Raw genomic sequence first — 16,354 nt, forward strand, 5'->3', positions numbered from 1 at the left:
AGATACAGGAAGGGAGGGTGGCCAAGCAGGGATCTGAGCACTAAGAAAAAGCAGGGCTCTGTGCAGTGAGGCTCTATAACATGCTCCCGGCTCATACATCAGGATGACTGACAAGCCAGGAGTCTGCACAAAGCCCTGCTTGTCCTGCACTCACTTCCTGTTTTTGGACTCCTCATAGAGACACACAGACAATAGCTGCAGGGGCAGCATTTTTTCACCCAAAAATATACACAATTTTTAATCAATGTATATTACAAATATACATATAATGGTATTATCTACATTATATAAAAAGTTTTTCTTGACGACAGGTACACTTTAAATTGAAATGCACATCCTTTTCTAGTCCAAGGGCCACAGTAAACACCATCTAATACACTTATGACATCTCAACAGTAAATGCCTGAAATGTCTGATTTCACATCTGGGTTACTCACAGATAAGTAGAATTGGGGTTCCCTACTTGGCAATACAAAAAAAAAAAAAAAGGATAGGAGTAGGCTACACATACATAAGGCTATTTTCATTGTAGTTTATGGAATTTATAGAAAAAGCACAGAATTTCACAATTCATATAAACTACAAAGAAGAGAGCACCACACCGGTGACCACCTCTCCAGCGCAACTCTTCTTGGATACTGAACTTATCAGACATTTATGTATCTCGTGGACATGCTATAAATGTGTCAGAAAGGAATAGCCCTTTAAAGGAACAATCTGGAAAAAAAAATGGTTGTCATGTACTAAACATAACACACAGTTTTATTTGGTTTGCACCTTTAATTTGCCTAAATGGTTTCTCTGATTTAAATAAAAAACAAAGGACATCCTGCTAGGGGTGTGAAATAAAAAATACACTATACTTAAAGGGGTACTCCGATGGAAAACATTTTTTATTAAATCAACTGGTGCCAGAAAGTTAAACATATTTGTAAATGACTTCTATTCAAAAATCTTTACCCTTCCAGTACTTTTAAGCAGCTGTATACTACAGAGGAAATTATTTTCTTTTTAAATTTCTTTTTTGTTCTCTCTGCTGAGACCTCTGTCCGTGTCAGGAACTGTCCAGAGTAGGAGAGGTTTGCAATGGGGATTTTCTCCTACTCTGGACAGTTCCTGACATTGACAGAGGTGTCAGCAGAGAGCACTGTGGACAAGACATAAAAGAAATTCAAAAAGAAAAGAATTTCCTCTGTAGCATACAGCTGCTAAAAAGTACTGGAAGGGTAAATATTTTTTAATAGAAGTCATTTACAAATATGTTTAACTTTCTTGCACCAGTTGATTTAAAAAAAAATATACAAATGTTTTCCACCGGAGTACCCGTTTAACTTACCGAGGCAAGGATGATACAAACCAGGCAAGAGTTCCCAACATAAATATTGCTCATACTTCGTCAGGCAAATCTCGCTTCCCCCTTATGAAGCGTGGGTATCATCTTTGTGTTTAGTTGTTCATAATTTGACTGTGGTGTAAACCTGGTTCTATTTGTATTTATAATCTGTATTGATCACGGGACCAGAGGGGTTAATGGCAGACATCCGCGAGATCGCGGATGTCTGTCATTACCGACCGCGCGATCAGCAGCCAGGACCAGCCACGCATGACCCGAGCATCACTCCGATGCTCACGGTCATGTACAGGACGTAAATGTACCGCCGCACCAGGACACACATTTACGTCCTTGGTTGTTAAGGGGATAAAATACCATTCATACAACCCTATAGTGCCAACTACACACCATAACAGAGCCTTCAGTAGAATGCAGTTGTCAAGAGACAGCAGTTTCTTTCAGTACTGTATCATGAAACAGACAAAGCACATCTGTGTCCTGGTAGCTGAGGGCTGCCCAAAAGGGCATTGTAGGCTGCAGGTTGTGCATTACTGCCTTCGGCGTATAGGGTTGTGGGCAGAACGTCTTTAAACAGTAAAAAACAAGTTACAAAAAGTGGGAGGTTAACCGTTTTTATGTGTTTTACCTCATTGGATGCAAGTCAAACATGGGAGGCTGCAGCTCTGCAAGCTCTATGGAAGTTATGCCTACTGCCCAGATATCACATAACTGGTTATATCCGCCTTTCCTCTCCACAGCGGCCACTTCTGGAGCCATCCTAAGAACAGAAACTATGGTCAGAGGTTTTGCAATGTGTCTGTAAAATTTTTAAACATACCTTTCAGTACTTTGTGCAATGTTATACCAAAGTGAATGGGGGCATCATTTTATAAATCTTCTTACACACATAACCTCCTAATCCCATAAATACAAGGACCTGGTTTGGAATAGTGCAGGTGCTTTGAAAAAGAAGGCTTTTCTGGCAAAAGTAGTATTCTTCAGAGAAAAAAGCTTTTCAGCTTGAGTGCTGCGCTTTTTTCTCTAATTGTTTGCAATTCTCCCAGTGCATAACATTCGGAACTGGAAACTTTGATGTTGGAAGAACAATGAGAATGATCCTGTGATGGAGATTCAGTAATGGCAGCAGAAAATTATCCCGCGATACTAATGTCAGGAGATCATCTACAGCCAATGTAAAGCCTGCTGTGCAGTTTATCTCCCAGACACAGCTTTAGCTTTCAACTCATTATTAAAATTATTACAAAAATGTCATACTCGGTCATCACTCACATCTTATTCTACATTAGCTATTTTAGACACACACACACACAGTGTCTGTACAGCACTACAGGATATACTGGCATTAAATAAGCAAAGGAGAAATTTATATTAAAAAAAGCCTCATAGAATGTTCCTAGGAACATCATAGCAGCTTTCCACAAAAAGCATACCACTCCTATTTACAAATTGGGCTGTAGTACCTACTATATCTACAGTGAATAGTGGTAAACTGTAATATAAATTCTGTTTAAATTTAGACCTGGGTTTTGTCCATATACCGTATTTATCGGCGTATAACACGCACTTTTAAAACTTACATTTAAGGCAAAAATCCTTAAATAAATCTTCTGGTCACTGATTTAAAGCGGCTGCTTGTTAAGTATTAGCAGCACGGCCGCGGCCACTTTAAATCAGTGACCAGCGGCGTCTCCTCCCCACTATGGAAACTGTCACTTGTTTTCTCCCGCACTATCCACAGGTGCTGGTGGATAGTGCGTGAGACTCTGATTAAAATGAGCCCTACCTTGTCCGGATCTGCCCTACCTTTTAATCAGCGTCTCCCGCACTATCCACCAGTACCTGTGGATAGCGTGGGAGAAAACAAGTGACCGTTTTACTTTTAATTTTTCTTAACTCCCCCTCCCTCATCATTCCCCCTTTACCTGCTTTTTATAGTTTTGTTTATTTTCCTTACCTGGCTGCGCTTCAGCAGGTCTTGTGGGCTGCGGTCAGTGAAGCAGATGAGTGACGTCCTCTGCCGGCTTCTCCGCGCGGCATCACTGAAGTCACTTTTCATTTCCTGTAGTCGCCGCCAAAAAGTGACATCCCTGATGCCGCGCAGAGGAGCCGGGAGAGGACGTCACTCATCTGCTTCACTGACCGCATGCCCGCAAGACCCGCCGCCTGCCGAAGCGCAGCCAGGTAAGGAAAATAAAAAAAAACTATGAAAAGCAGGGAAAAGGGGGAATGATGAGGGAGGGGAAGAATAGCATACAGTGGTCTTCAACCTGCAGACCTCCAGATGTTGCAAAACTACAACTCCCAGCCTGCCCGGACAGCCGTTTAAGACCACTGGCTTGAGACATTAGGAAATGATGAGGGGGGGGGGGTGATGGGGGACATGATGAGACAGCTGGGGGAAATGATGAGACAGGATGGGGGGATGATGAGGGGGGAATGATGGGGGACATGATGAGACAGGATGAGGGACATGATGAGACAGGGTGGGGGATGATGAGGGGGGAATGATGGGGGACATGATGAGACAGGGTGGGGGGATGATGAGACAGGTGGAAATGATGGGGGGCATGATGAGACAGGGTGGGGGGATGATGAGACGGGGAAATGATGAGGGGGGGAATGATGGGGGGCATGATGAGACAGGGTGGGGGGATGATGAGACAGGGGGAAATGATGGTGAGGGAGGCACTAAAGGCTAATGTCTGTATGGCTAGTGGTGGTCTATGACAGGGAGAAATGATGAGACATGGGGGGATGATGAGACATGGGGGGTGGCGATGAGAGGGGTAAATGTGGCACAGGGACTGATAAAAGGGAAGGAATGATGTGACACTGGAGGGGATGGGACCAAACTGAGGTGCAGAAGAAAACGAAGTTGGGGGGGATGATGTGGTATTTAGTCCAAGTCATTTATTTAACTTTTTTTTTTTAACTTAAATTTTCCTGTTAAAATGGGAGTGCGTGTTATACGCCAATAAATACGGGTATGTAGGACCCATGCTTCCTATAGACCTATCCCTTTTTATGGACATTTATAAATAATCAGCCATTTGCCAAGTCCATTGCCAACACTCCTTTTCCAACCCAAAATTATGTCAGCCTTCAGCTGTAGCCTAGCGGTGCCAACATACTTTCCATAGCTAATGTTCATTTTGCTGACAACTCCAAATACACATGAACAATTATCTGCTGGACTCCTGAATCCAACCTACCTGATCCTCCTTCTTCCCGACATCTATATTTCGGGGAAGAGTTGGGAGGACGCAATACAAATTAGACATAAGGCCAGTCCCATTAACTCTCACTAAAAGTGTATGAGGACCATAGCAGAGGACAGTAGGAGATTTCCATAATAATCAGGTTCAGGTAAACTAAACTTTATAAACAAATTAAAAGGAAAAAAAAAATTCTTACCAGTATGGCGTTCCAATGAAAGACTTTCGTTTAGCTATAGTTGCTGTTATTTGGGCAGACACTCCAAAATCAGCTTTAAACAAAAAAGAAAATAGGAACATTAAACTTCTGGTTGGCTAAATATTTAAGAACTAAAACAGCAAGAAGCTTTTCAATAGTCAGAAGCTGCTTAAATGGGCACTGTCATTAAATGTTTTTTATGCATATGATAAAGCAGGTAAAATAAATAAGATTTGTAATTTACTCGCCTTATAAATCTGGCCACTAGGGGTCTCCCTTCTGGTCCAGACCAGATTCTGCTCAAAAGCACAAAACTATGTCTCCTGCTGGACTGGCAGGAGACCAAATTCAGGAAGTGCTGTCTGGCCATAGGCAGTGAATAGCACTCGCTCTATGCCTGTGCATGAGACAGGGAGAGCTATTCCTGAGTTTGGTCTCCTGCCAGTCCAGCAGGAGACCAAAGTCTGTGCTTTTGAGTAGACTGAATGAGGTCTGGACCAGAAGGGAGAGTCCCTAGTGGCCAGATTTATAAAGCCATGAAAGTGACATAAAAAGACAATTTTTTCATAGGGAGTAAATGACATATTTATTTTACCAGCTGTATCATACACAAAAAAATCATTTTAATGACAGTGCCCATTTAAAGGGAATTGGTCAGCTTTATACCAGAGCTGTAGGTCCAGCAGAAAATTAAGCATACCTTTAGTTTTGTTGATCACTGTTTGTAACGTTATTAAAATGCCTTTTCGGTTACTAAGAGGCGTGCACCTCTAAGAAATCAGCAGACCAAAAATAGGTGGAACTTTGCTATTGTCCAGCGCACCAAAATGCTGAAGATAGTAAACATTCCTCACATTCTTTATTATACTTTCGTTAACGTAGTGGGTCCAAATGTGAATGTCTCCAGCCTCTAACTTTCCCAAGCTCCTTCAGTTAATTTAGAAACATGGCGAGTTACCACAAGGATAAATGTGCCATAGGTTGAGAGCGTTGGCTCCAGGTAACCTCGCTCAGAGCAATTGCACTATCCAAAAGCCATGATGTCTGTTCTACAAACTATCCAGGGAACAGTCCATAGACTAATGTAGGCGACAGGGGGAGATTTATCAAAAAACTGTCCAGAGGAAAAGTTGCTGAGTTGCCCACAGCAACCAATCAGATCACTGCTTTCATTTTTCAGAGGTCTTTTCAATAATGAAAGAAGCAATCTGATTGGTTGCAATGGGCAACTTAACACTTTTTTCTCTGGACACGTTTTGATATACCTCCCCCATAATGTTGTTTATTAAACATATTATACCATGAAAAATATATATATATATATTTTGCTTTTACAAAGGTCCAGGAGTGTTGCTATCCAGTGCTCATTTTAGTGTCTTGGATCACTTCTCACTTTGCAACAGGTAAACATGCTACTGCACATGCTTGACAGACTGCTGGGAGACTGTGTGGCATCAATGTGCCCTCAGGAACACGATGTTCTCTTCCCCAAAACTGAAAAGCTTTCAAAGCGTCTCATTTTCATTTCCCACCTGGATGGGATGCTGGTTAGTTTTTCCTTTTAGTTCCTTTTGCCCAGTGAACACCCTATCTGGTTCCCCAACAGCAAAATGGCAGAAAGTCAAACTAGTAATTCTACTTTCCTTGCCATTCTGTTGCAGGAAATGTACACTGTGAGATGAGCAGATCCCTGACACTGGGTAGAAGGAGTGTGTCCCACTCATTTCGGGGCTATCAAATCCTCTTTAAAAAGAATAATCATTATTGCATCTCCTACTGTTTCGTATCATTTCTTGATTTCCATTTTTTCTGGATAACTTTAACATTTTGGTTGTTGCATGAGTAAGGGTGCATTCACACCACGTTTTTCAATACAGTTCCCGTATACGTTTTCAATGTGAAAACCGTATGCATTGACTCTCCATTGAAAACCGTATGCCAAAAGATGCATCAGTTTGTGTCCGTTTTTTCCTGTACCCAAAACCATAGTCTACCACGTTTTTTGGTGCGGGTGAAAAACTGTATTAAACCATATACTTTTTTTTTTTTTTTTTTTTTTTTAACATGGGAGTCAATGGGAACTGTACAGAACTGTAGGTGCATACGGTTCCATCCGGTTTTCACTATACGGTTTTTGACTTTGCACAGTTTTGTTTCTTGGAATTTCAATCAAACAAGTGAAACTTTATTCAAAATGGAGTGAAGAGTTAAAAACGTATACGTTTTTTCTTACAAAACTGATGCAACAGGACATCATTTTGCAAACCGTATACGGTTTTTAACTGTATACGGGTTGACATTTGTACACACGTTTTGATACAGTTTAGTCAGGTTTTGAGGAATCCGTTTTTCATCAAAAACCTGATATGGGAAATGTATTGCAAAAACGTGGTGTGAATGCACCCTAACAGGCCCTAACTCCCTACTTGGCAGGATTGTGGGAGTTGTAACCCTTGGTGTTATGCTCTTCTGGTCTAGAATGATGCTCAGCTAATAACCAGCTACAAACATCTGTGATCATTACAAACTCAAGACGCTCTACATTCTGCAAACTAAACACCAGCAACCCAAATAGGATGTGCTATAAATAACTTCATTATTACAATGGAATGCTATTCCTGTGACTCAGCAATAGATAGGCCCACGCAAACATGCACGATGGAACTAAAATTATTTTGGAAAAGGTTTTTTTCTATCAGATACAATTTTTTTTTTTAGTGTACTGTAGTTGACTTTTTCAACATTTGTTATTGAATTTACAATCCCTGGTAAAAATGATAAAATCCCTGCACTTAGGCTACATTCACATCTGTGTTGGAGGATCCAATAGAAGCATTGTTGAAAATTCTGATGAAAACACAGGACAAAAGAGCTCAGCATGCGGTCACCATAATTGAAATTTGGCAATTCTTAGGGGACAGTAAAATAGGTGTGTTGAGCATCATTGGTGTTCGGTATGTAAGGAATGCAATATTTTTTATTTTATTTCCTGAAGTAACAGAAAACCAGAAATATTAGTGCACATGGGAGCCTAGCCTTAGAGAAACTTCACCCAGCTGTTTAACCATGTACAAAATCACAGCTATGACACTAAAGTAATGCTAGTTTAGTAGCTGATCATTCTGGTTTCATTAAAGGGGTATTCCAGGCAAAACCTTTTTTTTATATATATCAACTGGCTCCGGAAAGATAAACAGATTTGTAAATTACTTCTATAAAAAAATCTTAATCCTTCCAATAGTTATTAGCTTCTGAAGTTTTCTGTCTAACTGCTCAATGATGATGTCACGTCCCGGGAGCTGTGCATGATGGGAGAATATCCCCATAGGAACTGCACAGCTCCCGGGATTCGAGTCATCAGAGAGCAGTTAGACAGAAAACAACAACTCAACTTAAGAAGCTAATAACTATTGGAAGGATTAAGATTTTTTAATAGAAGTAATTTACAAATCTGTTTAACTTTCCGGAGCCAGTTGATATATAAAAAAAAAAAATTTTTGTCTCATAGCAACCAATCACAGCTTATCTTTTATTTTACCAGAGCAATTTGAGAAGTAAAAACTGAGCTGTGATTGCTTTCGGAGACAAAAATCACACATTTTTTGACAATACAGTATGTACATTGAAAAACATACCGTACATTGCCCCCCAACGTCCCCCCCCCCCCCGCCGGTTTATCATCCCAGTGCTGCACCCCACATCAGGGGACTAATCGTAAAGTATATCACCCGGTGATAGGCTGGAGGCTCTGAGACGTTCCAACACCAGGAAGCAGCAAGAGCAGTGGAGAACAGTGAGGCCGGTTCCTTAGCAACAGGGCAAAGGAGGACGAAGGTAAGTTAGAATTTGTTTTTTAATATTTGCAGCCCGGGCATTGCCTAGGTCTTATTTTCGGGGGTAGGGCTTATATTGCAGCCCACCCTGATAATCCAGGGGAAACAGGGTATTTCTGACAGAGCTATAAGAAATTGGCTTAATTGGATTTACATATAGAAAAAAACTAATGAAAACCAGCTTTTGCAGGGTGCCAGTCTAAGGGTATGTAGAAGCTAAGAAAAGAGGCTTGCAGACATTACTTCCAAAATTGTCTCTCTTTTAAGTGCTCCTTTTACAATAGAGACTTTTTTGGTGTTTCTTTGGGCACATTTCAGTTTTTTTTTTCCAGGACATTTTTTGTAATACTGATACGCTAACTTAGGGGTGAAAATACTTTTTTGTTGTGTGTCTGGATACATTTTTGCACTAACACACCAAAAACCACTCACAAGTTAATTGAAATTAAAGAAGTGACAAATCCCATTTTTATTGCATGGCTATAAAACGATTCTTCTTTTGGAAGATGCTTGTTTTAAAACTGTTCTGAGAGATGGCTGAAAGATTTAAAATGCCCATTTTTTGGCTCCAAAAAAATTTTTTTTTTTTTGTGAATCTAGCACAGCTGATTGATTTTAACTAATGAGTAAAAGCTGTGGTCCAGAATTTTGCATTAAAGGGGAACTCTGCTGGAGCCGGAAGCTTGTGACATCATAGCCCAGTCCCCTCATGATGTCATGTCCCGCCCCCTCAATGCAAGTCTATGGGAGGGGGTGTGACAACCGTCACACCCCCTTCCATAGACTTGCATTGAGGGGGCGGGACATGACAGCATGAGTGGGTGTGGCTATGATTTCACAAGCTCCCGGCGCCGGTTCCAGCGTTTGGAACCGTTTGTTCCAAACGCTGAGCAGCAGAGTACCCCTTTAAGCTCAATGTTTTTCTAGTTAAACGTACCAAGAAAGTTGGAACAAGCTTAATGTAGAATATTGTTTATCATTAGTGACGTCCATGATTCAGGTCATCATAAAAGCCATAAGGAGGAGCTGCAGTGCTACCTTGGATTTTTTTGTTGTTGTTGATGATTCCATACTAGTAATCTAAATGAAATAGCTGCCTATGGTCTCCTATAACCCCTATGCAAGGTAGCATGGGAAATAAGAGAACAGGCTAAACTTGGGGGTATATAGTTTTATTGGAGATCTGGTTTAAACATTTAATCTACTGTATAAAGATTTTCTTTTAAAGAAGCAAGGACTCATCGAGAAAGCCTTTGAGTCATTCATCTCATGCCCAAACAATGTCATTGACACCTGTTCCTAAAAAAGTCTGTATACAGGTAGAGCTGTGAATTACTTTTGTTGGCAGAGGAGAATACACTTTATTACTACCCTAACTTAGGAAACCCCTTGAATACCGTCCCTATTGTGTCCCATCTTTATTGAATATGCAGCTGCCTAGTTGGTTGAGCTTCTATGTGAGTCGTCCTAAGACGATGTCCAAGTCTCCTTGAGAAATCTCTCCTGTGTGCTATGAAGACCATTATTTTCTTCCCCTTAAAATGTATGGTGTAATTCAATGACAGCACAGCACGCTCCCTTTATTAACCCCCAGGATTATTTTCCAATTACCCAGGTCTGGACTGAACTGTGTGGAACAGTTAAATCTGGTAGGTGGGAGATAAAGAGGATAATCGTTTTAGGAGTCACGGAAGATTTGCATCTATTGAACTCTGTTGTCACTTCTGGCATAAGAGGCTCTAGCTATCGGTTTGCAGTAACACTGGCGACTCAGATTAAAGGATTTATCAAGCCATGCCAGTACCCTTCCAACAACAGGAAGGGCTTTTACAGGCCTATAAATCCTCACAAACACTGTTATGTAGACGTTCACTTAGTGTCTGATTTCTATTTTACATCAAATGTATTTCTTATATAGTTATGAATGTATAGGGGTCTCCACCAGCTCATCAGGATTAGTAAGACTCCTTTCTTTGGGTAGGGAGAATAAGGATGACGCATCACCTGATACAACAGAGCAGTGTATGTGAATATGACACTTGTAGATGGGTGCCAATATGTATGAATGTATAAATAAATGATAAAGATAGCCTGTAACAGCAGTTTGGGTGCCATTGTTGCCCAAGAAAAAAATCAAAGACTTCAGTGGGCAAAACAGTACAAATACTGGATCAATGAGCAGTAGAAAGGCATTGCTTGGTAAAATAAATCAAGATTTCTATTACCCTATGATGATAGGTGGGTTAGAAATTGGAGCAAGCAGCATAAACAGATTAACCCTTCTTGTCAGGTGTCAACAGTTCAGGCTGGTGAAAGTGACATAATGGTGTGGGGAATGTTTTCTGGGCCAAGCCTGTTTTCTGTTATGTCTGAGGATGGACGTTCGGACAATAGAGCTAATTTGAGCATTGTAGCTGATCAAGTTCATGATGGACACTTTCAGCAGGACAATGTCTGTGCTACAAGTGTACTATAGTCATGGATTGGTTCCAGGAAGATGGCAGCAAGTTTTCCTGGCCTTCATAGTCCCTAGATTTTAGTCCTATAAAGCATTTCTGGGATGAGGTAAAACAAGTCATTCAAAGCAAATCAGTATAACCATATTATATTCACTATACTCCTCTTTTCCTCTTCTTTAATGTAACGGAAGCAGCAGACTTATAGCTACAACTGTAAGGTCTGTCAGTTTAAGGGTACATTCCCACACGGCGTATTTGCTGCGTATTTGCTGCTGCGTATTTTATTTTCTCTGTTGAAGTCAATGGGTAGGAAAATACGCAGCACCAAATACGCAGCAAATACGCAGCAAAATACGCCGTGTGGGAATGTACCCTTAAGCAGTTAAGTTTCTGGGTGACCTATATAAAATTATATTATATGTGTCTTTATATTGATCAACTTTGCCAAGCATGACTGTCTTTTTTAATAAGTGGGGTTCCTGGAGAAAAGGACCAAACCTAATGATAAAGCATTTAGAAGTAGCTCTCTACTCCTACAATACAACATTCAGCAAACGTAACCCAAGTCCAACACAAGAAATGACAATACACATCACTTACCAAGCTTTACATGACCATTATCTGTCAGAAGAATGTTAGCTCCCTAAAACAAAAAAGCATTTAAATTATTTGTCAATATATTCAGAAAACATACTAACATAAAAAAAAAAGGTTTCAACGTACAGAGCAGAGCACAGATCTGGTTAAATTGGCATTATGATGTGTCTGATCACACTTATTAATTATACAGCTACATGTAAAAATATTCTAGATTTTTGCCCTTATTCTTTCACTTGTAATCCAATCCAATATCCTTCTTTTTCATTCATTCTGCTTCACTGCACTGTCATCATCCCCTATACAAGCAGAATGTGGTCAAGAAAACTTAACATATGAGAACGTCAAAATGACTGTCAGTACAGCTTGCATGGATCTGTTGTAATTTAAGAAAACAATGTTTACTTTCCTTCTGAAAATGATATAATTATTTGGAAAAGTAACAAAGATTGAAAACCTGTCAAATGAGAAAAGGATCAGAAATGCGTCAGTAGCTTCACAGCCCTTCACAGTATTTTAAACACGTTGTTGGTTGACATACTTTAATTGAAAATATTTGTAATAATTAAAGTGTGAACGCAGAAGGAAAAGAGCTTCCTAGTTTGCCATGAAAAGAGCCCAACTCCCCGACTCTCTGTGATCTTTGTCTCACTGCTCGATAGACTTATAATGGAGCAGCGAGACAACGATCACTGAGAGACGGGGAAGTGTGCTGCCACATGCCTATTCCCGTTCATTATCCTGATCAGTGGGTGCTTCAGCACTGAGACCCAAACAATACAAAGTGACAGGGACACTTTCATAAGAATGTAGTGCTGTTTCTTGAATGCATTAGAAGAGGCTTAAGACTGTAAATATAAAAATCATCATAAAGTGTCCTTGTGCTTTCCTGCACCATTTCAAAACTATGGGTTGTCTGAGTAATGTAGGAAAGCACAGGTCCTCCAGAGGGAAAGACTACTCTTTTAAGGGCCAATATCACCCTAAGTATTAGGGCCAGGGATCAGCTCACAAACAAGCAGATGTTAATTTGTCGGCTAATCGGGTCATTTTGAACTGTCCATAAATGGCTGTCAGCCACACATCTACCCATGCAATAGAGGATGTGCAGCAAACAGTTGATGGCAGTAGAGAGCCCCATCATTTGTATGGCCCTTCCTGCCTGACACTTGTGCACAGGTATAGGCTATGTAAGGGTGGGTTCACACTACGTTTTCTCCCATACGGGAGCGCATACGGCAGGGGGGAGCTAAAATCTCGCGCTCCCGTATGTCACCGTATGCGCTCCCGTATGTCATTCATTTCAATGAGCCGGCCGGAGTGAAACGTTGGGTCCGGTCGGCTCATTTTTGCGCCGTATGCGCTTTTACAACCGGACCTAAAACCGTGGTTGACCACAGTTTTAGGTCCGGTTGTAAAAGCGCATACGGCGCAAAAATGAGCCGACCGGACCCAACGTTTCACTCCGGCCGGCTCATTGAAATGAATGACATACGGGAGCGCATACAGTGACATACGGGAGCGCGAGATTTTAGCTTCCCCCTGCCGTATGCGCTCCCGTATGGGAGAAAACGTAGTGTGAACCCAGCCTAAGTTAACATCAATCTCCTAAATCATTTACAAAGATCATCAGCCCATCTAATTAGGGCACCTAACAGAGCTCTATACTAGTCAAGGATTCTGAACAGTGCAACTCTCTCTATTAACTGAGAATTCCCCGATACGGTAAAGAACAATGGGTTTTATAAACTTTTCCCCCAACAAATATCCCTGGAAAATTTTCAGCTGCCTCTTGAAACCACTAGGGGGCTGATTTGTCTGTGGCTCCATGAGTCATATTCAGACACAAAGGGGGAGATTTATCAAAACCTGTCTAGAGGAAAAGTTGCCCATAGCAATCAATCAGATTCTTTCATTTTTAACAAGGTCTCTGCAAAATGAAAGAAGCGAGCTGATTGGTTGCTAGGGGCAACTGGGCAACTTTTCCTCTGGACAGGTTTTGATAAATCTCCCCCAAATGATTAGCGCCGAAAAGCAGCTGGGATTTTCACTATATGTGTTTGAAACAACAGGAGGATGGTTTTTGATCTAAAGAAACAGCCCAGAGTCCCCTTCTCAAGTGCATAGGTTCCAAATCATTTATACTTCTAGTCCCTAACCAAACACTGGTAGGTACATGTTAAAGTGAACTTGTTGCCAGTTTCATGGTGCCTAAATCATGGCCAGGCTACCCTATTCCAATGGTCTATGATATAATATAATAGTTATACAAACTGGGCTTTAAGATATTAGGATGGCCCCGGTGGCTTCACATGACCCTGCCGGGATTGAGAGATAGCTCTTTCTATACCCAAACAAAGAGCGATCAATTACTCAATCCTAACAGGGTGGGCAATACCCATGAAACCACCCGATAACTCAGAAACCCATTCCTGTCACTTTTAGGACTATGATTCTTTGGAAAGGTTGCAGCGCTTCAGAGTGAATCACAGACCATTAGAATAAGAGCACTGCTCTGTGTTTTAAGCTTCCCATGGCTCAGACACCATAAAACTGATGACAAGTTACCTCTAAATGCTGTTAAATCACATTTCTTTATGTGCATATTTGAATCCACTAAAACTAGGCATAGGCTGTTAGACTGGATCAGAGCCATTGTGTCATGTCATGACATGTACTTGTGTGGTTCAAGAGTCATTTAAAGGGGTTTTCCGGAATATTTTTTCCTTTAGCCTTTGAACCCATAATGGCAAGTTATAATACTATATAATATGCTTCTCTTAACTCCGTGTGTGACACTTTTTCTCGTTTCATGCATGTGATCCACACCCAGAAGTGCTGTAGTGCAATTTTTTGTTTTGTTTGCTGCTGCTGTTTCAGATTTTTCTCAGCGTCCATGCAGCCAGAGGCAATTTGTCATAGGCCACATGTTCTCCAGGAGGCATGGCTATGCTGTAAAGGGTGAGTGGGAGCGATTTATTTCAGTTAATCCCTTACACCTTGCTATCCGCCCATGTGACTTAGACAGGAACAGCTGACATTTCCACTTGCAATCACTTCGGTACACAGACTGGCTAGCTGGGCCACCAGCCTAAATAGTAGCACAGAGAAAATAAATTCCAGTGACCAGGATGAGATAAAAATCTTTATTGTAGCATACACAGGAACAAATGGATAGGATTTAAACGCTGACACGTTTCGGATTAAGCTAGACCGTTAGTCGTAGCTTCGTTTTCTCTATGTGATTTATGATATACAGTGGGACAAAAAAGTATTTAGTCAGCCACCAATTGTGCATGTTCTGCCACTTAAAAAAGTAGAGAGGCCTGTAATTTTCATCATAGGTATACCTCAACTATGAGATCCATAAAATTCCATTGTCTGATTTTAAAAGAATTTATTAGCAAATTATGGTGGAAAATAAGTATTTGGTCACCTACAAACAAGTAAGATTTCGGGCTCTCACAGACTTGTAACAACTTCTTTAAGAGTCTCCTCTGTCCTCCACTCCACCTGTGTAAGCCTGTTAAGTTCCAAGGGCGTACCTGTACATCCTGGGTCCTTTCCCTTTCTATAACGCGGGCCACGGCGTGGCCCCGCGTCATAGAGGGTCGGGCCCAACCTCTAACAACGGTCGGGACACGTGGCTAATAGCGCGCGGCACTAAACTAAACTACTCCTGGCTAGCTCAGGGGGCTGTTTGGGACTGCTGCTGTGAAATCGCGGCATCCCTTACAGCTGTAGGACACGAGGAGGGTCCCCTTAACTGCCTCCTGGTGTCTGATCGCCGAATGACTGTTCAGCGCATGAGATCCAGGCATGAGCAGTCAAGCGGCAGAATCATCGATCAATGGTTTCCTATGAGAAACCATTGATCAATGTAAAAGCTCAGTGTGTGCAGTATTATAGCCCCCTATAAAAGTGGGAAAAAAAAGTTAATAAAGATCATTTAACCCCTTCCCTAATAAAAGTTTGAATCACCCCCCTTTTCCCATCAAAAAAACTGTGTAAATAAAAATATGTGGTTTCGCCGGGTGCGGAAATGTCCGAATGATAAAAATATATAGTTAATTAAACCGCACTGTCAATGGCGTAGGCGCAAAAAATTCCAAAGTCGAAAATAGCGTATTTTTGGTAACTTTTTATATCATGAAAAAATTTATAAAAAGCAAGTCAGATCAATACAAAAAATGGTACAGACAACTTCAGATTATGGCGCAAAAAATGAGCCCTCATACCGCCCCGTACGTAAAAAAATGTAAAAGTTATAAGGGTCAGAAGATGACAATTTTAAACGTATACATTTTCCTGCATGTAGTTATGACTTTTTCCAGAAGTACGACAAAATCAAACCTATATAAGTAGGATATCACTTTAAGCGTATGGACCCACAGAATAAAGATAAGCTGTCATTTTTACCCAAAAATTTACTGCATAGAAACAGAAGCCCCCAAAAGTTAAAAAATTGTGTTTTTTCTTCAATTTTGTCGTGCAATGATTTTTTTTCTGTATTGTCATAAATTTTTGGGTAAAATGACTGATGTCACTGCAAAGGAGAACTAGTGGCGCAAAAAATAAGCAATTATATTTTTAGGTGCAAAATTTTAAGCGTTATGATTTTTTTAAAGGTAAGGAGGAAAAAATTTAAGTGCAAAAATGGAAAAAACCCTGGTCCTTAATGGGTTAATGGCACCTGT

General features: G+C 40.8%; 1 protein-coding gene across 8 annotated transcripts in view; it reads right to left on the minus strand.

The window, feature by feature from the left end:
• The window catches only part of MAP4K3 (mitogen-activated protein kinase kinase kinase kinase 3), a 302,519-nt gene that overhangs the window by 128,592 nt on the left and 157,573 nt on the right, over positions 1–16,354 (minus strand). For all 8 annotated transcript variants that reach the window (XM_056567508.1, XM_056567505.1, XM_056567504.1 and 5 more), the window contains exons 7-9: positions 11,661–11,703; positions 4,769–4,841; positions 1,980–2,111 (exon numbers count right to left, since the gene is read on the minus strand). In XM_056567508.1, the coding sequence (XP_056423483.1) occupies positions 1,980–2,111; positions 4,769–4,841; positions 11,661–11,703 (248 nt within the window). The remainder of the gene's footprint in view (positions 1–1,979; positions 2,112–4,768; positions 4,842–11,660; positions 11,704–16,354) is intronic.

The sequence above is a fragment of the Hyla sarda genome, chromosome 3 (genome assembly GCF_029499605.1).
Source record: "Hyla sarda isolate aHylSar1 chromosome 3, aHylSar1.hap1, whole genome shotgun sequence".
Taxonomy (NCBI): domain Eukaryota; kingdom Metazoa; phylum Chordata; class Amphibia; order Anura; family Hylidae; genus Hyla; species Hyla sarda.